Below are 25,871 nucleotides of genomic sequence, written 5' to 3' on the forward strand. Positions count from 1 at the left end.
TCTCTTTTCAGAACGGGGCCACTTGCACCAACACCCAAGGTGGTTTCTCCTGCATCTGCGTCAATGGATGGACAGGAGAAGACTGCTCCGAGAACATTGACGACTGCACTGCGGCCGCCTGCTTCAACGGGGCCACTTGCATCGACAGAGTCGGGTCTTTCCTGTGCCAGTGCACGCAGGGAAAGGTACTGGCCCTCAGACGATTTCTTCTGATTAGTTAGATTAGATTTATAAGGAAGAATTGGGTGTTGTAATTCATGGCAGGTGTGGACTTATCATAGCACTGTTGAAAACAAGGCAGTTTTTGTGATTTTGATAAGATAAAAATCAGAAAGTCAAAATTTCTAAGGAATTCAGATCCATTTAATTCATTAACACACACTCACACACATATTTATATATGTGTGTGTGTATGTAATGTATTAAAAAGAATCAAAATAAATTTTATTTTCAATCTTAAAGTCATTAAGACCCTAATTTGTTACTGAAATTACTGTCATTGCTGACATAGAACTATATTAGTTCGTATCATAGCTCAGAAAGATTTTATACTTGCAATTAAACATTGATAAAAACCAATATCTTGAAAATAGAGAGTTTGTTAATGCTTATTCTCTCTCTTCTGCAGACTGGACTTTTGTGTCACTTGGATGATGCATGTGCCAGCAACCCGTGTCACCCCGGCTCCATGTGCGACACCTCCCCCATAGACGGAGGCTACCTGTGCACCTGCCCCACGGGATACACAGGTGTCGATTGCACCGAAGACATTGACGAGTGCAAAGAGGGACTCCCCTGCGAACACAATGGCACCTGCGTCAATACGCCTGGCTCCTTCAGGTACTTTGGATGGGTTTATACAACATGGATTAGATCTTGGGCTTATACGTGGATTAGAATTTGGGTTTATACAACATGGATTAGATCCTTGGTTTATACTTTTATAAAATCTTGGGTTTATACATCATGGATTAGATCTAGGGTTTATACAACATGGATTAGATCTTGGGTTTATACAACATGGATTAGATCCTTGGTTTATACTTTTATAAAATCTTGGGTTTATACATCATGGATTAGATCTAGGGTTTATACAACATGGATTAGATCTTGGGTTTATACAACATGGATTAGATCCTTGGTTTATACAACATGGAATAGATCTTGGGTTTATACAACATGGATTAGATCTTGGGTTTATACAACATGTATTAGATCTTGGGTTTATACAACATGGATTAGATCTTGGGTTTATACATCATGGATTAGATCTTGGGTTTATACAACATGTATTAGATCTTGGGTTTATACAACATGGATTAGATCTTGGGTTTATACATCATGGATTAGATCTTGGGTTTATACAACATGTATTAGATCTTGGGTTTATACAACATGGATTAGATCTTGGGTTTATACATCATGGATTAGATCTTGGGTTTATAGCTTACAGTAGACAATTAGATTTTGGGGCCACTTGGATTGATTTTAATTTTCATCATCTCATTGATTAGATTTTGCCAGCCTTCTCTATCTTCAGCTTCTAAATCAATACTTTTCCTTTCATCAAATCCGACTTCACTCTTCATAGTTGTCAGTCATGTACGCCTGGTTCTTCCAACTCTTCCAGTGCACATTTTTATTATTCAGTTTCATGAGTGGAGTGATTATAATATTGGAAATTTGTTTTTTTTTTTAATAAAATTTTCTATAAAATTGCTACTTGATTTTAAACTTGGATTGGATTTGATGTTTTATAGTTGTTCCAATCTATAACTAAACAAGTTTTATTGAAGGTAATGGCTGCCTCAGTGGCGTTAGTTTTTTTATTTTATAAACTTTTCTATCGTTATCTTTTTCTCTTCATTGCCATAATCTGCAATAAACTGGAGAAAGTAACTGGGTGATTATAGCAATGAAGAGAAAAAGATAATAAGAACGATAGAAACAGTTTATTACAAAATTAACGCCACTGAGGCAGCAATTACTTTCAATGAAACTAGTATAAAAGTGTCTACTCCCGAAATGAAATAACTATAGTCAATTCCTTTTAGCGAGGTAGATTTGCACAGATTTGCAAGGGTGCTTTTAGTTCGGTAAAGTTTCCATATAGCTGATTGGTCGGATAAAAATACTTCCGACCAATCAGCTGTTGGGAAACTTTTCCGAGCTAAAAGGGCACCCCTGCGAGTCTGTGCAAATCTGCCTCACTATTAAAGAATTGACTTAGAGAGAGTGACATGGTCTTTTGTAAACTTGTTTTCCGATTTTCGTCTGCGATATCTGGAACTTGAATAATTGATTTAGAAGATATCACTAATGAATATGCATTTTATCAGGTGTGACTGCTCCAAAGGATTCACGGGACCTCGGTGCGAGATCAACATCAACGAATGTGAAAGCAATCCCTGTCACAATCTGGGCACCTGTTTGGACGAACGAGGTGCCTTCAGATGTGTTTGCATGCCGGGTAAGTAGGAAAAGCTAACCCCCCCCCCCTTCCCGCCCCCCTCGCTTCGTCTTCTCTCCTGCGTGAGGATTTTTTCCTTAATAGAAAAATGAGGGTTTTGTCATTTAATCGACTAATTTATGAGTGTAATTACAGTATATAGGTGTAGTGACTGCATGTGATCCTGTAATTTTGAAGTTTTTGATATTACATAAAAATTCTAATTCTAATAAGTAATTGGTAGGCCTAATCTATGAGAAGTAAACATAAAAGATTGCATAGATAATAGTTTCTATGAGAAGAATGAAATGGAAATTGTAGTTCATTTCCTATTTGTCATTACAACCTCCATTGTTGTGGATTTAATTTAAATTAAGCAAACAAGATTACACAATTTACATTTTTCAAGGCAAGGCCACAGGTGTACAAGATTTGCTTGGCATTCGTATGATCGTTTTATTTGACATTGCTTGGATCAAACATGTACGTTGATTGACTCGCAACAAGGAAAAAAATACCTTTCAATCTAGCACACAGCGACATAACATGCAGCATTAGCAGAGCGTGGTGTGGTGGGTAGGTATGGAAGTGGCGATCCTTCCCAGGCCAGCTTGTCTTCATTCCACATCCTGCTTACAAACTTTGCCCCTGGGCATGGCCAATTACCCACCCAACTACCCTTCCTCCTAACCATTCCCTCACCTCTCCCCCGTGACTAATACCGGTAAACCAATGAAAATTAAACGCAGCATCTTTCCTTCCTTTTCATTGGTGGAAGGTCTTGTGTGGTAGAAAGACTTACGTGTGCTTTCTTATTACATTCAGAGATAGATGTATTTGGGAGTCTATGTTAGCGGTCACTTTTGTATGACTGTAATGTTAGAGTCTGTTCTGTTTTATTCATGTTTTAGGATATGCAAATAAAAAACGATGTTGTGACACTTTTAACTTTTAATGGCATTATTAAACCGAAACCTTGACCTTTTAGGCAACAGTTGTTTGAAGACCAGATATTTCCACTTCTTTACATAGTAGATATAGTGAGAAGTTAATACGGAGTAAGTCATTTTTTGGCTAAAATTTGTATTAAAAAAAAGTTAAAAATTTTAAAATTTGTATGACGTGGGAATTTAATTTTGGGGCAAGAGAGTTATTACTTTTACAAAAGTATCTTATCTATGAGGTATAGATGTAATTGAATCATTGATAATGCACTAGTGTACCCTCAATTTATTTAATTTTCATAAGTTTTAATCCCAGGATTTCAAGTCTTCGAAAATATCAGGATTTAATTTGTCTGATCTCTACAGGAAATGTGACCGTAGCTGGTAATAATAAATTCAAACGGAAATTCAGATTGAAATATATAGTTAAAGAGATGCTGTAATATGAATATTCCTTGTTATTTAATGGAATTTTATCCTAATAAGGTTGGCGTAATGTTTTAATGAAATCTTTTAATGAATATGTACATCATACTGTACTTTGATTTGTGAATGCCAAGCCGTTAGATTTTTTTTACTTATAACTGAGAAGGAAAGCAAAGTAAGCAAACATTACATAAGCTTTTTATATGTAGTGATGTAAAAATATCTTAAATCTCGAAAAAATATATTGTAAAATGGCATACTTGCAGCAGCATACGTATGATGAATATATACTGTACAGGATTAAATATTTTATATGTAAATTGATTAAGAATTTGTTGTGCATTTGGCTATGTAACTAAAATTAATTTTTTTCTTTGCAGGCTATACTGGGCAGCACTGTGAAATTGATGTTGATGAGTGTGCCTCCAAACCCTGTTACAACAATGGTGTTTGCAGCGATCTTATCAATGAATATAGCTGCAGTTGCACTCAAGGCTTCACTGGACGACAATGTGACATAAATATCAATGATTGTGAATCCCAGCCATGTCAGAATGGAGGCTCCTGTATGGATCTAGTTGCTGGGTATAAATGTCGTTGCAGTCCTGGATTTACAAGCACAAACTGCGAGGAAAACATTGATGACTGTTTTTCGTCACCCTGCCTTCATGGATCGTGCGTCGATGGCAATAACTCGTTCACCTGTATGTGTAATCCAGGCTATACGGGTTTGCTGTGTCAGACTGAAATAGATGAATGTTCTTCAACTCCTTGCCAGCATGGAGGAACGTGTAAAAATCTCATCAATAGTTACAAATGCCTCTGTCCTAGAGGTACTGCAGGAGTTAACTGTCAAACTAACTTCAATGAATGCTCCAGTAATCCTTGTCGTAATGGAGCAAAGTGTAGAGATGGCATTGATGAGTATACATGTGAATGTGAACCAGGATACACAGGTAGTTACTGTGAAACCAACATAGACGACTGCCTTTCACAACCTTGTGCCAATGGGGGTCGTTGCATAGATGGGGTGAATGGATTTAGTTGCGAGTGCCCCGATGGATATTTCGATCTTCGTTGCCTTTCCAACGTTAATGAGTGTGCCAGTAATCCTTGTATTAATGGTGGGACTTGCTATGATGATGTTAATCGATTCATCTGCGAATGCCCTCCTGGATATACGGGGCATCAATGTGAAAAAGAAATTGATGAGTGCAAGTCCAATCCTTGTCAGCACGGTGGAACTTGTCATGATGCTCTGAATTTGTATACTTGCACCTGTCCGCCAGGTTATTCTGGCCGTAATTGTGAAACAAACATTGATGACTGTAGAACACGGCCTTGTAGGAATGGTGGCACATGTATTGATTTAGTGAATTCATACAAATGTGTTTGTGAACTTCCCTTTACAGGCAAAGACTGTGATGTGAAAATGAACCCCTGTAGGCCAAATAAATGCCAACATGGTGCCCAGTGTACTCCTACTGCTAATTTCTTAGATTTTACTTGCAGCTGTGAACTGGGATATACTGGCCGTCTTTGTGGTGATGATATTGATGAATGTAGTGTTTCTCCTTCTCCTTGTAAGAATGGGGCCACTTGTAGAAATACAAATGGTTCTTATTCTTGTGAGTGCTCTATTGGATATGAAGGCCGAGACTGTACCCTTAATACTAATGACTGTGCTTTACGACCATGTTTGAATGGAGGTACGTGTCTTGATGGCATCGGAAAATATGATTGCCGTTGTGTTGGTGGATTTGGAGGTGTAAACTGTGAACATGACTTAAATGAGTGTGATTCTAACCCCTGTCAAAATGGAGCAACATGTAACGATTATGTTAATTCTTACACCTGTACTTGTCCCTTGGGATTTTCTGGAACAAACTGTGAAATCAATGATGAGGATTGCACAGAGACCTCATGCATGAATAATGGAAGTTGTATTGATGGTATCAATAATTATACTTGTGAATGTGTGTCGGGATATACTGGTTCTCACTGTCAACAGCACATTAATGAATGCCACTCCAACCCTTGTGAGAATGGAGGGACCTGCAGTGATCATGTAGGATTCTTTACATGTCACTGCCGTTATGGTTACACAGGACAGCGATGTGAAAAGGAGGTAGACTGGTGTTCAGAGTCTCCTTGCATGAATAATGGTGTGTGCATACAAACAAAGAATCTTTTTAAATGCAATTGTCCTCGTGGGTGGACAGGGCTTCTTTGTGATGTGGCAAATGTGTCTTGCAGTACAGCAGCAGAAAGTAAAGGCGTTGATCCATCGGAACTGTGTTTGTATGATGGTAAATGTCAGGATATTGGTAATACCCATAGGTGTGTTTGTTCAGCAGGTTATACAGGATCCTATTGTCAGCATGAAATTAAGGAGTGTGATTCACAGCCATGTATGAATGGTGCCACTTGCAATGACCACATAGGTACGTACTCCTGCAAATGCTTACCAGGATTCCAAGGGCCAAATTGTGAATATAATGTAGATGACTGTAAGCCAAATAACCCTTGCCAGAATGGTGGGGTATGTCATGATCAGGTGAATGGATTCCAGTGTTCATGTCCTCATGGAACTGTTGGTAAGCTTTGTGAAATAAATACCAATGACTGTTATGAAGGGGCTTGTCACAATGGTGGAAAATGCATTGATAAAGTTGGTGGATTTGAATGCCGTTGTAAACCTGGCTTTGTTGGTGCTCGATGTGAGGGTGATGTCAATGAATGCCTTTCCTTTCCCTGTCTTAAGGAAGGTACAGCAGACTGTGTTCAACTGGTTAATGATTACCGCTGTAACTGCCGTCCAGGTTTTATGGGCCGGCATTGTGAAAGTAAACGCGATTTTTGTGATGAATCTCCATGCCAGAATGGAGGTGTTTGCAATGCCAATGAAAGAGGTTATTCCTGTCACTGTCAAGAGGGCTTCACAGGCAAGTCATGTGAATTTCCTACAAATGACTGTGAGTCTAATCCTTGTGGCCCTAATAAAGAATGTCGACCTTATTTACATGGTATTGAGTGCGTTACCAAACAGTCCCGTACCTACTGGTGTGATTCAGACCCATGCAGGAATGGAGGTAGATGTATAGATAGAATAACATCTTTTGACTGCCAATGCCCATCAGGATGGAATGGAAGGACTTGTGAAATAAGAGATCCTGGTTTCACAGGAGGCATAGGAGTAATTTCTAGTGGTGCAATTACAAATCTAACTCTAGAGAAAGAAAAATGTCGTGAAAATCTCTGCCATGAAAAGAAAAACAACTATAGGTGTGACCTTGAATGCAGTTCTTATGCCTGCGATTATGATGGATACGAATGCTCTTTAGGGAGGAACCCCTGGGCTCTCTGCCAATCAGAAATCAACTGCTGGGCAGTTTATGGTAATGGTGTTTGCAATAAGGAATGTAATAATCCTGGTTGTCTCTTTGATGGATTAGATTGCAGAGAACCTGTTAAGCCTTGCAATCCAATTTATGATGCCTACTGTATACGAAATTATGAGAATGGACACTGTGATCAAGGCTGTAATGTTGCTGAATGTGGATGGGATGGGCTTGATTGTGAAAATGAACCACCGTCTATTATGAACGGAGACCTTCAAATTGTAGTTCAAACAGATGAGAATTATTTCCAGATGAACAAGAAAACTTTCATAAGAAAATTGAGTAGTCTCTTAGGCATTCATTTAATTATCAAATCTGATCGATCTGATCAAGAGATGATTTATCCATACAGTGAAAATGGAGTGGAAGGCCTTCTAGTTTACTTTGAGATAGATAACCGCAGATGTCTTGAAGATGGTGAATGCTTTGACAGTGTTACTGACATAGCTAATTTCATTGCTGCCAATAATATGCGGCTGGGTAGTGATATTCCAATTGGAGGAGTTTATGAAACAGGACCTCCAGAACCACCTCCAGGTTATACATACATCATAGTAGGGATTGTCTTTACAATGGTGTTGGTTGGCATAATTTTCATGGTTATCACAAGTAATCGTAAGCGATCAAGGGGTGTTACTTGGTTCCCTGAAGGCTTCTTTACCAAGTACTCTGCTACAACTGGTACTGGTGCAGAGCCAGCAAGAAGGAAGCCAGATGGCCAAGAGATGCGAAGTTTTAACAAAGGAGCATCAGTACGGCACTTGCCAGATATAGGTGACTGCGAAGGCATCGGACGGGGTTTACCAAGTTCGGGGCCTATTGGCGACTGGTCTGATGATGACAGTGAACATCCACCAACAAAACGGTCACGCCATGAAGCTGGGTATTCTGATCAAACTCACCTGACGGATTATGATGATACAAATGATCCTAGAGTCTGGACGCAGCAACATCTAGATGCTGCTGATATAAAGAATCCTGATCTTTTGGCCCTGACCCCACCACAGACTGAACCAGAAGAACAACGTGTAATGGCAGGAGAGGTAGATCCTAAAGGTCCCATGGGTCTTACTCCTCTTATGATTGCATCATTTAGAGGTGGTGGCTTAGAAAGCCATACTGATGAAGATGACAAAGATGGATCAGCAGCTGTTATCCAAGAGCTTATTGAGCAGGGGGCAAAGCTTAATGCAAAAATGGACCGCACAGGGGAGACTTCACTTCACTTAGCTGCCAGGTTAGTTTAGTATATATTACAGGCATTGACTTCCTTTCTTATTCGTACAAATTTGACACTTCATATACTGTACAGTATTTGAAACTGTTAATAATTTCCTTTAGCCAGTTAAGAAAAACAACAATAGGTACAATAGAAAATTTTTATAAAATTGAACTTGAATGTTGATCTCTCCCATAATTTCTGTTTGTGTTTATAACAAAAGCAACATTTATATGTACAGTGGGAAATAAGAAGTTAAACTTGAATGTTTGTCACTTTTCCACAATCCTAATATTTTTGTTTTCAGGACGATAATCTATGAGAGTCTTATTAGGCCACTCAACATAGTCCAAATGTTATATTAGTTATCTACAGCACAAGTTCATGTGATAACATAGGCTACTGTATTATCTTTCAGATATGCACGAGCTGATGCTGCTAAAAAACTCTTGGATGCAAAGGCTGATGCAAATGCTCAGGATGCCACTGGACGGTCACCTCTACATGCTGCAGTTGCTGCTGATGCTCAAGGAGTATTCCAGGTACGTAGAGGAAAGTTTTGATAAATGTGGTGATGCCAAGTTCTTTATTATATTGTTATAGGTATTTACAGTACTGTATTGTATGTATATATATACTGTGTATATATATATATATATATATATATATATATATATATATATATATATATATATATATATATATATATATATATATATATATATATATATATACACTGTATGTGTGTGTTATAAGGAAGGATGTAAAATAGAATATAAGCATGAATTATATACATGTTAAGACTGCACAATGTAATTATTTGCAAATTTAATCAAAATCAATCTGCTATTAGGTGTGGTAACAAATTACATAGGCCAACTAATAGTTATGTAAGGAATGATTATATTAAACCATCAGATTAAGATAATGATTGCTATGCTAATGAATTCTTGATTTATGATCAAGTCAGAGTAGGTATCTTGTCATGCTAAACACCACCCAGCAGTAATGCTCCTCATATGAGATTATATATTTGCTTAAAAGTACATACAAAAGTATTCACACTAGAAAAAAAAAGCTTTTAGTAAAATTAATCAGCTTTATTTAATCGTTATTTCATGAAATAGCTCTTTAGGAAGTTAAGAGTGTACTTCTTGCATTTTAGTATTGCAGCATACTTTAAAAGTGACTGGCACGTGTACAGTATAGCTTATAACTTGAGCTAAATTGTGGAAATAATGAACCACTTTAGAGGATCATCTAATTTTCTGCAATTATGACCTTTGTGTAGAATACCATTAAATCTATTTCTTTCTAACAGATTCTGCTTCGTAACCGTTCAACTGATCTAAATGCCAAGATGAATGATGGAACAACCCCACTTATATTATCAGCCCGACTTGCAATTGAAGGAATGGTAGAAGATCTTATAAATGCAGATGCTGATATAAATGCAACGGATGATTTGGGAAAAACTGCTTTGCACTGGGCCGCAGCAGTGAACAATGTAGAAGCTGTTCATATTTTATTGACACATGGTGCTAATCGAGATGCCCAAGACAACAGGGTGAGTATCTCAATCATAATACATTGCATTTTGATAAAGGGAATACAGTAAAGCAAATGTTTTACACTTGTCATAAGATATATTTTAAATTGAATGTTAAGTTTTTCTTTGCTTCATAGGAAATAAATTTTTTCTAACAACAAAGTTTAAAATTTTACTGAGCACTATACAGTATACAATACTGAATTGGGCTTTTGTATTTATGCACTTTAAACTGAATTTTACAAAAGAATTTACTTTTACAGGATGAAACCCCCTTATTCCTTGCTGCAAGGGAAGGAAGCTACGAAACTTGCAAAGTATTACTCGATCATTTTGCCAATAGAGATATCACAGATAACATGGAAAGACTTCCTGAAGATGTTGCCAATGAAAGACTTCATCATGACATTGTAAGACTGCTGAGAGAACACCATCCTCGATCCCCACAAATGGCACAAGTGGTAACAACCTCTCACCTTGTGAATCAACAGCACTGCCAACAAGCACCAGGTTCCATAATGTCACACCAGATGATCCCTCAACCTGCTCAAAGGACAAATACTCAACCTAAAGCAAAAGCTAGGAGGCCCAAATCAACAGTTATGGCTCTTCCTGGTGGATCTTCAAATACTCCAGTTAGTCCTGATGGAAATGCTACATTGAAACGTAACTCAAGTATAAAAAAGAAAGGTCGTGATGCTACTGGAGTTCCAAGCGTTGATTCCCAAACTCAGTTATCACCCATGAATTCTATGGGTTCACCACATGGAGTGTTTGATTCTGCTACCAGTCCTTTTGAAACTGGTATTTTCCCAGGAGGGCTTAGTGGATTAAACCCTCATTTTCATGAATTAAATGTAAAACAGCCTCCTCCATATGAGGAATGTGTGAAGGCTGCAGCATCGATGAACAATCTTCAGCTAGACCATGAAAACAATCCTTTTAATATACCTAACTTAATGGGTAGCCTCCAGTCACATCCTGGTCATCAGGGTCATGTGGTTCATCAGAGGCAACAGTCAATGCCTGCTTCCTTTTCTCCACAGAGTCAGACATTGTCTCCTCCTCAACATACAACACCTCCGCATTCACACCCATCACCACAACATTCACAGTCACCACACATGCCTGCAGTTACTTCTCCAGGAAAGATGAGACCTGCTCTTCCCACATCCCCTACACACATGGCTGCATTAAGACATGCTACAGCAACATCAGGATTTGAATTCCCATCAGTAAGTACAACTGGATACATGCATCAGGGACAGCCTCAGCAGCAGCAACAACAACAGCAACAACCCCCACCACCACCACCTCCACAGCTTCAACCTCAGCAAGGTGGAAGTGGTTATTATCCTCATTATCCTACACCGCCATCACAGCATTCGGGAGTGGAAGCGACACCTCAGCATAGTGTTGGACAAAATACCCATGATGTTTTCCCAACTCCCTCTCCAGAATCACCTGGCCAATGGTCATCAGCCTCACCACGTAGCCAAAGTGACTGGTCTGAGGGTGTTAGATCTCCTCTTGGTCCTCCTGCAGCTCCTCCACATCATCAAGTGTTCCCTGGAAACCCACAGCAGCAGCAGCAGCAGCAACAACATCATCATCAGCAGCAACAGCAGCAGCAGCAGCAGCAGCAGCAGCAGCAACAACAACATCAACAGCAAGGCCCTCCTCAGCCTCTTGGTTTACCACAGCAAGGTTCTATTTATATCTGAGACAGAAACAGAATGTGCCAATAGTCCCTAGTGTACAATACTGCGTGTACCATATTTGCCTAGGCAAAGTCTGCCTTGCTATGTACATACCGTGCTATTCAATGACCTGCTGTACTTAGTGTGCAAGCCAGTACAATTATTTTTTCTGTGAACCCCCAAGAACTGTTATCACAGTGAATTCCGGCATAGACCGTTTTGTACAGTGTTCAAGTGGAATAAATTTGCAATATAGTTGTAGTGGTAAGGTAAAGAAAAATATCCTGAATGGCTCACTCTGTGATAGCTGTGTTCTTTTGCATTGACCCATATAACATTATGCATCTCAAAATTACATTTGACTAGCCATAAAGTTTGACAAGTTTTAAACATATTTGGCATTATGTATCAGATATGGTAAATATTTGGGAAGCACTTTTGCACACCAATCACAGTGGCTCTGTCATTTTAGGCAGTGTTCATTATCAGTGACCACATTATATGTGATATGTTGTTCAGTATGTGAATTTTATGACAATGTGTATTTAATTTTTCTTTTTTAGATTATTTGTAAGGCAATAGCTACATACAGTACATAGATTTGCAGATCTCCATAATGTATTAAATTTATATTTTCATAAGAACAAAAATATTAATTGCAATTTGACTGTACAGCTTTATTTTAAAATTTTAATGAACTGTTCAAGACTTGAACAAAATTTATAGATGCATCAAGAAAAAAGTGCATAGTGTAAAAAGGACTAGTATTTCTTCTTACTTGTAAGTATTTGTTATTAAATTTGGCAGGCAGTGGGCAGCTTTTTTAATTATTCAATTGTCAACTTTTGATATACAAACTTAAGGAAAAAATGACTGCATTTATTGACATTTTTAAAATATTTCTTAACCAAATTATTCTTAAGTATCCCATGCCCCCACTCCTGTCAGCTCTTTAGGGAGCTTGTGGATGAATGTGAGAATGTGACCACAATGTGAGATATAAGCAGTATAAAAATAAATACTTGATTTTTTTTGTTATGGCATTTATTTTTTCCTTGTAATGTTAGCAATAATCTAGTATCTTTAATGACAAAGTTTAGCAGTATTATTCATTAAATATATCCTAAGCATAGAGCAACAAATATTTATAAAACAAAGTAGTATTATGAGTAATTTGGTTTTTACTTAATGGGGCTCGTCATGGTGTTGAATAAGTGTAAATGGAAGGGTTTTGATATAGCTAAGAGAAGAAAAGTTCCCTTATGTTTTTGTTTTTTCTTTTATGTCAGCTACCCCCCAAATTTTGGGGAAATACCATGGTAGATAGATGTTGAGTGACCTGGCTTTGTTTCGAAAATTTCAGTTAATATCTTGTTGTTGAAGTAAAGATTTTATTTACAGAATTTTATACAAATCTAATAGCACAGGTTAGCTTATGATTGTGTTAACCAACTTGTTATGTGGTTGAGAGTGTATTGTGTAGCCTTCTACAGTATATATTTTTCATAAAGGCACCAATCTGAGTTCCCATTAAGATTGTGTTGGATTAATTTGTTTTATGTAGAATTACGTTCATTTATGTACAGTAATCTTAAACCGCTGACTTTTCGTTTTGCCTTCCTCTCTTAAGACCCAATAACGAATTGCACAGTATTCTAGTCTTGCTATTTCTGCTATGTTTCCAATCAAACACTAACTGAATCAGTGGAACTTTTGAAGTTCAAATCTGGTGTAAATCCTCTTTGGGTTGCTTCTGCTGAGGCCCTTTTGCCTGTAGCATTTTGTTTTTCTCTCTTGGCTATTGAAAATTACAATGTACAGTACTGTATCAGCTTCCTGTTTCATATCTCCTTAAATAACCTTGCTTTATAAAATGGAAGATTTGGATGTTCTTTATTATGTTTATAATTCAATACAAGTAACACAATATGATCAAGGAAGGAAATCTAAATCCTGTTGACTCCATTTAACTTGACTGGTTCCGGGGATATCACTGAAGCCTTAATAAGACCTAGGGCGACTCAGGAGGTTAGACTGCCATCTACTGTTTGGTGAGTCAAGTGTTTAATTTGTTTGAATTTTTTTTACCCTATATTTCCAGTGAACAGCAGAGTATGCCAGGGTAATGTGTTGTCACCTATGTTGTTTATCCTCCTCATGTATTTCTTAATGCATAGAACAGAGATGGTGGAGAAGGATTCAACTGGATTGGTAATAGGAAATTGGCAAACCTAGAGTATGCAGATGATGCTGTCCTTATTAGCAGACCACCACAGGATTAGCAATGCCTGCTTAACAGAATGCATGAAATATCACAGGAGGTTGGGCTCAGGATAAATAGAAGAAAGACAGGAATGATGAGAACGGAGTATGCAATGGAAGATGAAATATCATTGGAAGGAGAATGGATTAATGAGGTAGAATCATTTAAGTATTTCGGAACTATGATCTACAATACAGGGTCTTTAGAATTAGAGGGTAGTGAAAGATTGAAAAAAGCAAATCAGACAATGACTAGGTTAAGTAAGATTTTGAAATCAAATCGCCTGAAATTACATATAAAAATCACGATACACATCAGTTTAGTGAGATCAGTGTTACTATATGGACATGAGTCATGCTATGACAATGAAACAATCTCCAACAGATTTGTAGATTTGAGAACAAAGCCCTCAGAAGAATATTGGGAGTTGAATGGCAGGACAGGATTAGAAGTGAAACTATTTGAGAGATTACTCGAGTGTCATATTTGGATGAGGGGTACATGGAGATGGTTTGGGCATGCTTTTTGCACTTCCCAAGAGAGTTTAGTTCATCAAATGTTAAGCTGGGCCCCAGAAGACACTAGAAGAGTTGGAAGACCCAGGCCTACATGGCTGAGGACTGAAGTGCAGAGTAGATGATGAATGGAGATGTATTAAATTAAAAGCTCAAGATAGAGACGACAAGCGAAAAATAAACCGAGGCCCTTTGCATCAATAGTCGTAGGAGATGATATAATATATATATATATATATATATATATATATATATATATATATTTATATATATATATATATATATATATATATATATATATATATATATATATATATATACACACATATATATATATATATATATATATATATATATATATATATATATATATATATATATATATATATATATATATATATATATATATATATATATATATAATATTATATATACATACATATATATATATATATATATATATATATATATATATATATATATATATATATATATATATATATATATATATATATATATATATATATATACTGTATGTGTGTGTATAATTCAGGCAAAAGTAAAAATGTATATATTTACAAATAGGCTAGCACCTGAAAGATATTTATTATGGAACATACCATTTCAAAAGCAAAATATAATCTACTTTAACAGATAGTTGGCTAAAAGATTTAGAATGCTACATAGACTTTAGTAACTAACCTAGAACAGAAATTTGAAAAGTTCAAACTTTCAACTAGTGTTTTCATATTGTTCCTAAGGTAATTTATATTCATTATTCGTTACTTCTTACATGATTTATCTATTCCCTTTCCTCATTGGACCAGTTTTCCCTGTTGGAGACCTTGGGCTTAATCCTGCTTTTCTAACTAGGGTTGTAGCATAGCTAGTAATAATAACTGCCTCATGGTGACAAAGCAAAGCGATTCAGGTCTCACTCGAGAGATTTCCTAGGGCAACAGCCACCCTTTGAGATACTACTGCTAGAGAGTTATCGGGTCCTTTGACTGGTCAGACAGTACTACACTGGATCCCCCTCTCTAGTTCATCATCATCTCCTACGCCTTTCGACGCAAAGGACATCGGTTAGATTTCACCAGTCATCTCTATCTTGAGCTTCCAGTTCAATACTTCTCCATTCACCATTTCCTATTCTTTGGTTACAGCTCCTTTTTTTTCCTTTATTTACAAATATACCAAATAGTCTGGCACATTCTTTACACATTTCTCCTCTGTCCTCATAACCCAACAACATTGATATCACCAAACAATTATTCTTCTTTGTTCAAGTGGTTAACTACTGCACTGTAATTGTTTTTTGGGCTCAAGCCATGGCGTCCTGATGGAAGGTTCCTGTTTGGTAGCTTCCTTGGGTATAAGACTACTAAGATATTCCCAGAGAATTTAACCACAGGTTATCACAGAATTCTAACTTCTGGAGCGAGTATCTCAAAGGTTTCCCTTTAAGACATCGTAATACAACAGGGGACACGCATGTCTGAACGTGCCACATAGCTATCTCCACCCCGAACAGAGTTAATGCTTCGGTGTGTAAGGACTGAGAATAGCTGGGAGCCGTTCCACAGCTAATCTCACTCGTGGCTACTACTGATACTCGAGACGTAAACAAACGGACGCCATTGCTCTAATGACGTCACGCGCGTCTTTATCCTTTGTTTAGTAGCTGCCCTACTTAGACGGATTTTCCCTTGTGTTAACTTTATCGCTTTGCATCTTCGCTATGTCGTTACCTTCAGCCTCGCCTTCTTCTGGAAAGTTGAGTACAAGGTTCCAGTATTGTTTAATTAAGCTCTGGCCGTAAAGTAAATATTATTTTGCGAAATAATTGATGTTTTGTGGCAGAGCTGTGCCTCTACCGGACCCGCCATTTTATGGCGTCGTTGTTGTTTTGCATGTCTTATTTAGTTAGCCACAACAACGCTTCCGGCATTATATACTAATCGAATACATTAGTTTATTTAGTCTTCATAGCTAGGAACTTTTATATCGTGTTTAGACGCTTTTTATCGGTCATCGATTGACCTCATACCAGTCGGCTACTATAGCCCCCAGGCCAGGAGCCTACATACAAGTGTTCATGCATGATTTATTAGTGATCCTAGACTAAGTTATGAAGATAGTGGCATTATTATTTTACAATACTTTTGACTAGTGATGCAAATGTTTTCGCCTTCAGGGACCATATAGGGGATAGGCTAGTCAGTGATTCTTTCTAGCCTAACCTAACCTTAGGACCCCTATATGCTTCCTTCATCCCCTGCCTTGGCATTCCCTCTATTTAGCCTTGATCCCTTTTCTGAGTAAAGGGATTAATTGTCTAATAGAGTATATATATCGCCTCTCAGTCCTCCCTAAAGGAATGAACCCCCTTTAGGATTGCGTCTGAGAGTGAGGTTAGGCTAGCCTACCTCTATGGCTAGGATAGTCTATGACTTTCCTGCGATAGCGATATGTCTTCTTCCTTGCCTAGTTCAGGACTTTTAGCCCTGCTCTAGGTCGGGTTAGGAAGGTTTCTCTGTTCCATGCTGAAACTGTACTCTTGCACCGTTTTAGCCGTTCAGCCTGATCTTAGGTTAGGGAGTGTCCTCCCTTCCCTTAGTGGCCGCTCTGGTACAGAAACCCTTCCTGGGAAGACCTCTCTCTTCTCCCTCCCCACCTATCTCTTGTATAGCCTAGCCTATGCTTAGGTTAGTTTATACTCATCTGTCCCCTGTCCTACAAATCCTCCTTAGGGTGGATGAGTAGGGCTACCCGAGCTTCCCTGGCAGTCCGCTCTGGTACATATACCTTCATAGTGTCCTATAAGGTTAGTTACTAGTGTAGTTCTGCATAGGGGAGTCTCCCCCCCCCCCTCTTGGGTGTTCCCTAGCCCTCCCTTGGGCTACCTGCTCCCGGTCCCTAGTGACCCCTGCTTATGGATGTTAGAGCCTGTCTCTATCATGGGTACACCCTCTCAGGGAGGGGGAGGGATGTCTGGAACCCTGACGGTACTTCCTGCATTCCTTCCCCCCTCCCCCTGTCTCTCTATCTATCCGGGTGCCGGTCTCTTGCCGCCTCTACTGTCGGCAATACCTGCCTCCCTCTTGGTGACTTCCCTACCCTTGCCGCCAGCCCCCCGTGTACCGAGGGACTGCCGGCTGCCGCCGGCTACTACCGGCGGCTCTCCTACTCCTATCTAATCGTCCGCTTGCCGGTCGATCACCGGAGTGCCGGCATATACTGCCGGCAACCCGATACTACCTGTACCATCCTTATCCCAGTCACCAACCTGGCATCCTCCGGCTGCCGGAGCCGCCGCTCCTTGCCGGCGTGCCGCCGTTGTGCCGGCGGCCGCCATCCTGGTATCTAACTGACTTTTGAAAATTGTCTGTTCTAATGCCAGAATCTATGCTGGAGCGAGCTCCGGCATGCCGGCGGCTTGCCGGATGCCCCGGAGGCGTCAAGAATACTTGCACCCCCTCACTGTAGCTATCATAAGACTAAGATAGCCCTACATAGCAAATAGATAAGCTGCTTTGCTTTTAAGATCAGTACCTAGTACTGCTCTATTAGTGATCATGCTGTCTCTTTGCATTCTTCTAATTCCAGCATGCTATGTGCATCTTAGCACGGCTGGTTGCCAGAAGCAGTTACCTTTAATGAGGCCTTCTGGCTCTTAACTGGGAACCGAATGAATTCGATCCCAACCTTGTCCTTGGCTTTCCATGGAGTTCCAATATAATGGGAATCCTAGGAAACTATATCCAATGATCTCGGTCATTTGGATTATCCCAGGACCAAGCTTATGGTAACCAGCCGGGTGAGATGCATGGAGCGTGTTCTCCTTTACTGTTTTCATTCTCTATGCATCACACCTTCTTTAAGTTAAAATTAATGATTAATATTAACTTAGTTTAAGAGCCATTCCTATGACTCCCCCATACTCATTTTCTCTTTCTTCCACAGGAGGAGCAGATGAAGTGTGACTTCGCCTTCTGCGCTGTGAAACGCCCGCAGTTTTACGGGCATACGGCTTGCAGGACTCACGCCCCTTGTGCAGACAAGAAAGGGGATTTGAAGTTCTGGAATCCACTGGATTGTACGGTCTGCCAGGCCCACCTAGTTGAGGCCTTCCATAACCCTCCCTCAGCGGAGGTTAGAGACATTTCTCGTGAAAAGCTGCGCAAGTGGGTGCGTGGCTTTCAGAAAAATGCTACCGGACCGTACCTGGCCACCGAAGAACTGAGGTCCCTGTTGTTCCCTAAGGCCTCCCCTGACTCAGTGGTTCCGAAAGACGCAATCCCCACTGTCCAAATTACGGTGGAACCTGATGTGGTCATGGCTCAGTCCATGCATGAGTGTCGTTTAGATTCCGAGGATGATGAACAGATCTCTGACGTCTCGGAAGACACGGAGAAGACGCTTATGGCTCAAGGAGCCGAAGAGGACGAAGACAAGGTGGAATACACCGAGTCGGAGCTTGGAGCTCCTCCCTCATCCATCCCTCCGCCTACTCCTACACCGACGGATGTGTCCATTCCGTCTACCTCCTCGACCCCGGATCCCTCTTCGTCTACCCAAGAACTGATCCGGCTGATTAGAGCTGTCATGGACGACAGACTGAAGGAGAACCAGGAGTCCATCAGGTCAATGATTGGATCCAGAGAACCGAAGAAGATTTCGGTTAAAGATCTCCCAGCTTGCTCTCATGCCAACCCGTGGAGGTATGCAGAGCATATGGTTATTGCGACCGGCAGGATCTTTGTTAGTGACAAGATTGGCACGGTCCCGTTGGAAGATGTGGAGTTCTTCCCAAGCTTCGAGGCCTACCCGGACTGTTACGTCCGGCTTCGTTCCGAACCTGCCTCGAAGGAGGAGACCGAACCTAAAGAAGAGATAGTGTTCGATCTCGCAAAGGCCCAGGCTATGCTAGCCTCCGCATTTAAGAGCAGGGGCTTTACCTGCTCTAAGCTTCCTGCCTTGAGCAAGAAGCATCCTACATATGTCGCACCTGACACTGCGGTTCTTCCTTTCTTGGAAAAGGCCTTAGCTGCATGCCTTAAAGCGGCGGAAGAAGGAAAACCCTGCCCTGCACTGGAGGAGTGCAGACCCTTCTCCATCGTGACACCCCCTGACACTAGACAATGGAAAGATGTTCAACATACTTTCGTCGTGGGTAGGCTCGATCCTGACGTCGCCGGACGTCAGTTTAATGAGGACCTCCCTAAGCTCAATGATCACCTCCTTCGCCGGGAACAAGACACGAAGGAGAGGCTTGCGGCATCTCTTTCTCATCAAGTCCAACTTGAAGTTATGGCCTGTGACACAAGAGTACCTGATCACTACATGGTACTAGCCAAATCCCACTTACTTACAGTAATGAAGGACTTGTACCATTTCATAAAGGCTCGTAGAGCCTGTCGTGAATTCGTGTTTGTCGGTGCCACCGTGAAACACGAACCCCGGAGGCTGATTTCCTCCAACATCTGGGGAAAGCACCTGTTTCCTTCTGACCTTGTCAAGGGAATAACTGACAGAGCCGCCACGGAGAATAGGAACCTTCTCCACAAATGGGGCATGTCCAGAAAAAGGAAACCCTCTCAGGACGATGGACCTCAGCCTAAGAGGAAACCTCAGAAGCCAAAACCCCAGCAACGTCAACAACGACGTCAGTTTCCGGGACCCGCTACCTCCCAAGTGGTTGCCCAACCACAGCAGACCTTTCAATTGGTCCCCCAACCGGTGTTGTCACAGTCACCGGTCTTCACCCCTGCCTTTGAGCAGCCATCCACTACCTTTCATGCCAGAGGTAGAGGCTCGTCCAGGGGTGCAACCAGAGACGCCTCTCGTCGTCCCTCCAGAGGTAGAGGAGGAAAGGGAGCTAGCGGCCGAGGCAACAAGTCCTCGGGACACCAGAAGCAATGAAGTGCTTCCGGTGGGAGGAAGACTCCGCCAATTCCAGGATCGTTGGACCTTCGATCCTTGGGCACACAGCATCATCAAGAACGGTCTAGGCTGGAGTTGGGTGCAACCACCCCCAATCTTCCAGCGGTTCTTTCAACAATCGACCCCCATTCTGGAAGAATATGTTCTAGACCTCTTGAACAAGAAGGTGATAAGGAAGGTAAAGTCCACCAGGTTCCAAGGGAGACTGTTTTGCGTTCCCAAGAAGGACTCAGACAAGCTCAGAGTCATTCTGGACTTATCCCCCCTCAACAAGTTCATAGAGAACAACAAATTCAAGATGCTGACGCTTCAACAAATAAGGACCCTTCTGCCTCAAGGTTCCTACACGGTCTCTATAGACCTGGCGGATGCCTATTGGCACATTCCAATGAACCATCATGCTTCCTCCTACCTAGGATTTCGACTCCAAAGGAAAAGCTACGCCTTCCGGGCCATGCCATTCGGCCTCAATGTGGCCCCTCGGATCTTCACAAAGCTGGCGGATGCCATAGTACAACAGCTCCGCCTAAGAAACGTCCAGGTGATGGCCTACCTCGACGACTGGCTAGTCTGGGCTCCATCGCCCGAAGAGTGTGCAAAGTCTTGCGACGAAGTTACCCAGTACCTAGAACACCTGGGATTCAAGATCAACGAGAAGAAATCTCGCCTCTCTCCAGCTCAGAAGTTTCAGTGGCTGGGAATCCACTGGAATCTTCAGTCACACCGCCTTTCCATCCCCCAGAAGAAAAGGAAGGAAATAGCAGGGTCTGTCAAGCGACTACTGAAATCCAAACGCATTTCAAGACGACAGCAGGAACGAGTTCTAGGCTCTCTACAATTCGCCTCAGTGACAAACCCAGTGCTTCGCGCACAGCTAAAGGATGCCGCGGGAGTCTGGAGACGATCGGCATCCATCGCTCGAAGAGACCTCAAGAGACGGCTTCCAAACAGACTTCGACGCCTCCTAAAGCCGTGGTCGGAAGCAAAGGCCCTGAAAAGGTCCATTCCTCTCCAACACCCTCCTCCATCTCTCAACATCCACACGGATGCCTCACTGGAGGGCTGGGGAGGTCACTCCCACCTGAAACAAGCTCAAGGGACCTGGTCTCCACTATTCAAGACGTTCCACATAAACATCTTGGAGGCCATGGCGGTCCTTCTTACTCTGAAGAAGTTATCCCCGCCGCCCTCGATCCACATCCGTCTAACCCTAGACAACTCGGTGGTAGTTCGTTGTCTCAATCGCCAAGGCTCAAGATCGCCCCAGATAAATCAGGTGCTTCTCCCAATCTTCCGTCTGGCGGAGAAGAAGAAGTGGCTCCTGTCTGCAGTTCACCTACAAGGATTCCGCAACGTGACAGCGGATGCTCTATCTCGGACAAACCCGATAGAGTCGGAATGGTCTCTAGACGCAAGATCATTCTCCTTCATCTCTCATCAAGTCCCAGAACTTCAGATAGATCTCTTTGCAACGAGCGACAACAATCAACTTCCTCTGTACGTAGCCCCGTACGAGGACCCCAAAGCAGAAGCGGTGGACGCCATGTCACTGGACTGGAACAGATGGTCCAAGATATACCTGTTCCCTCCCACCAACCTTCTGTTGAAAGTCCTCTCCAAACTGAGAACCTTCAAAGGGACAGCGGCCCTAGTGGCTCCCAAGTGGCCCCGGAGCAACTGGTACCCCCTGGTCCTGGAGCTGCAGCCCAAGCTGATCCCTCTCCCGGGCCCAGTTCTCTCTCAACAAGTACAGAAGTCGACTGTCTTCGCTTCATCATCGAAAATCAAGGACCTTCATCTCATGATTTTCTCTCCCTTGCCGCAAAGAAGAGGTTTGGGATCTCGAAGAAAAGTCTAGACTTCCTAGAGGAATACAAGACCGAATCCACGAGACGGCAATATGAATCATCCTGGAGGAAATGGGTCTCCTTTGTTAAAGCAAAAAATCCTAAAGAAATCACCATTGATTTCTGTATGTCCTTCTTCATTCACCTTCATGGACAAGGATTAGCAGCCAATACGATTTCAACCTGCAAATCGGCTTTGACTAGACCAATTCTATATGCTTTCCAAATTGATCTGTCCAACGACATCTTTAACAAATTACCAAAAGCATGTGCTCGCCTACGCCCAGCACCCCCTCCGAAACCGATCTCCTGGTCACTAGACAAGGTGCTCCATTTCGCCTCCAACTTGGACAACGATTCATGCCCCCTCAAGGATCTGACTCAGAAAGTTATATTTTTATTTGCTCTCGCCTCGGGAGCTCGAGTCAGCGAAATAGTGGCATTATCAAGAGAAGAGGGACACATCCTGTTTGCTGATTCAGGAGAAGTGACCCTCTCCCCTGATCCGACGTTTCTCGCCAAAAATGAATTACCCACCAAAAGATGGGGCCCTTGGAGAATATGCCCCCTGAAGGAGGATGTCTCTCTATGTCCAGTAGAGAGTCTCAAGGTCTATCTTCGCAGAACTTCGAACTTTGGTGGAGGCCAACTCTTCAAAGGAGAAACATCGGGCAGCGACCTGTCACTGAAACAATTAAGAGCGAAAATCACCTACTTCATTCGCAGAGCGGATCCGAACAGTACACCCGCTGGTCATGATCCTAGAAAAGTGGCTTCTTCTCTGAACTTCTTTCAGAGCATGGACTTTGAGAGCCTTAAAAACTTTACGGGCTGGAAGTCCTCGCGAGTTTTCTTTAAACATTATGCGAAACAAGTGCACGAAATCAAACATTTTGTGGTAGCCGCAGGTAGTGTTATGAAACCTGCACCTAACTCTGCGTAGAACAGTGAGTTACTTGGGACTCTAACTCTTCGGGTGCCTATGTTGACCCTCGAGTGATTCATAGTGATGTCTAAAAACACTTAGTGCTTTTATAACTGTTCTTATCCCAGGTGAAATGTCATAGTGTCACACAAGTGCCGCATGCCTTGAGCATGATGTGTTGTTTAAAGACTTGCGTTCCTCGAGAACGAGTACCTACTAATCCTGAAATTCCTTTTCAGATTCAAGAGCAAGCCTTTATTTCTATGTACATTATTATTACTGTAAATGAACTTTACTTTTGCTGTAAATTATTTAATTTCTGCATTGTGAAATAAAATTTCTATTTTATTACTTATGCGTCTCTTTCAGCTCCTACTTACTATGAAATACATACTGTCATAGTTTTATTTATTCCTCCTTTCTTATGGTCATGAAGAATTTAAGATGTCTAATCCTAAATTATATTCACCTTGTCTCAGTAAGGTTCCTACACGAATACTTACTTCTGATAATCAGGAGATGAACTCTATACACAGTGCCCAACCACCACTGACCTACTTCAGAATGTTCCTATACAAATATCAAACATTCTGCTTCATCTCTAAGCTCTTAAAAGTTCTTCTGTCAAGATGAATAGCCCTTCAATACCACTTTGACGTCGGCATAGCCCATGGGAACTTCCTACCAATGGGGGGCAGGATACTTCGTTCCTATGGTTCTTACCTAAGATTACTTTGCTGTTTTGTCAATGCCTAGGCACTTAACTCTGGGGGAAAATCTACCACGATACATTGATTCTCTGGTACTCTTCCATCAGGACGCCATGGCTTGAGCCCAAAAAACGGATTTTGAGCGAAGCGAAAAATCTATTTTTGGGTGAGATAGCCATGGCGTCCTGATGGACCCTCCCTACTACTTCGTTCAGTTTGTTCCCACCCTACACAATTGTATCATGGTGATGGGCAGCAACTGGCGCCAGGATAAAGACGCGCGTGACGTCATTAGAGCAATGGCGTCCGTTTGTTTACGTCTCGAGTATCAGTAGTAGCCACGAGTGAGATTAGCTGTGGAACGGCTCCCAGCTATTCTCAGTCCTTACACACCGAAGCATTAACTCTGTTCGGGGTGGAGATAGCTATGTGGCACGTTCAGACATGCGTGTCCCCTGTTGTATTACGATGTCTTAAAGGGAAACCTTTGAGATACTCGCTCCAGAAGTTAGAATTCTGTGATAACCTGTGGTTAAATTCTCTGGGAATATCTTAGTAGTCTTATACCCAAGGAAGCTACCAAACAGGAACCTTCCATCAGGACGCCATGGCTATCTCACCCAAAAATAGATTTTTCGCTTCGCTCAAAATCCGTTTAGTGGCTACTTTCTTCTTGGTAAGAGTAGAAGAGACTCCTTTAGCTATGGCAAGCAGCTCTTCTAGGAGGAGGACATTCCAAGATTAAACCATTGTTCTTTAGTCTTGGGTAGTGCCATAGCTTCTGTCCCATGGCCTTCCATTGTTTTGGGGTAGTTCTCTTGCTTGAGGGTACACTCAGATACGCTATTCTATCTTATTTCTCTTCCTCTTGTTTTTTAAGTTTTTATAGTTTATATATAAGATTTGTTTTAATGTTACTGTTCGTAAAATGTTTTATGTTAATTGTTCATTACTTTTCTTGTAGTTAATTATTTCCTAATTTCTTTTCTCACTGTGCTATTTTCCCTGTTGGAGCCCTTGGTCTTCTAATATAGGCTATCCTGTTTTTCCCATTAGGGTTGTAGCTTAGCTAATAATAATAATAATAATAATAATAATAATAATAATAATAATCGCCTGAGAGGACCCCCTTGAAACAAGCGATCTCTCAACGCCTTGCTATTTCCTTACAAAATTAAATAAGAGATGGGAATTTATGTTTTATGAGAGAGAGAGAGAGAGAGAGAGAGAGAGAGAGAGAGAGAGAGAGAGAGAGAGAGAGAGAGAGAGAGAGAGAGAGAGAGAGAGAGAGAGAGAACGTGTCACGTTACTCACGTATCATAAATAATAATTTTATCTCATGATTTTAACGTTTGTGTATGTGATATATCTTATATTGTAGGTTAAAAGGGATTTGGTTGCTTAATTACTGATGCACATTTCATAGTTAATAAAAAATTCTATGTTTCTGTCCCGTTAATCAAGGAAATTTACAGCATAACTTTAATCTAAGGCGTTCACAATCGTACAAAGGACAAGTCTCTATCGAAGCTTTTTTTTTCGAATATTTATATTCTTATCAATGAATACTTATGAACACCTAAGCTGATTTTTTTATTTTTTTTATCGATAGAACTGCAGTAATAGTTTCAAGTAAGATTATACGTGTAATTACTTTTCATGTCGATGCTTCAAGTCTTGTTTTACCAACCAATGGCATCGAAGAATACCCTAATTGTATAATTATCCCTCCGTTTATTGTTAAATTATTGATGAAAAACCCCAAGTACAATAATTACTTATGTTTTTTTTTTTTTTTTTTTTTATAATTTCACTTTATTTCGTTTACACTAAACTTAAAACAATACTAAAAGAAGGAAAAAAAAACAACTGTCAACTCTTACTTCAAAGTTCAGTTTCAGACAGTGTCTGGCAGTGACAGTTCAGTGTGCGTTCAATTGTATTTGATATTGTTAATTTCTTGATATGTGTTAGGTA

General features: G+C 40.8%; 2 protein-coding genes across 3 annotated transcripts in view; both read left to right on the plus strand.

Moving 5' to 3' along the window:
* The window catches only part of LOC137642445 (neurogenic locus Notch protein-like), a 91,762-nt gene extending 79,044 nt beyond the window's left edge, over positions 1-12,718 (plus strand). The window contains 7 exon segments of the mRNA XM_068375002.1: positions 12-185; positions 629-840; positions 2,340-2,470; positions 4,200-8,457; positions 8,858-8,981; positions 9,761-10,006; positions 10,252-12,718. Coding sequence (XP_068231103.1) covers positions 12-185; positions 629-840; positions 2,340-2,470; positions 4,200-8,457; positions 8,858-8,981; positions 9,761-10,006; positions 10,252-11,712 — 6,606 coding nt within the window. The 3' untranslated portion in view covers positions 11,713-12,718.
* A 13,085-nt stretch (positions 12,719-25,803) lies between these two features.
* The window catches only part of LOC137642446 (chymotrypsinogen B-like), a 155,098-nt gene continuing 155,030 nt past the window's right edge, over positions 25,804-25,871 (plus strand). Inside the window, exon 1 of one of the 2 annotated variants that reach the window (XM_068375004.1) lies at positions 25,804-25,868. The gene's annotated coding sequence lies outside the window, so the exon portion shown is untranslated. The remainder of the gene's footprint in view (positions 25,869-25,871) is intronic. The other variant, XM_068375005.1, reaches the window with a different exon arrangement.

The sequence above is a fragment of the Palaemon carinicauda genome, chromosome 6 (genome assembly GCF_036898095.1).
Source record: "Palaemon carinicauda isolate YSFRI2023 chromosome 6, ASM3689809v2, whole genome shotgun sequence".
Lineage (NCBI taxonomy): Eukaryota > Metazoa > Arthropoda > Malacostraca > Decapoda > Palaemonidae > Palaemon > Palaemon carinicauda.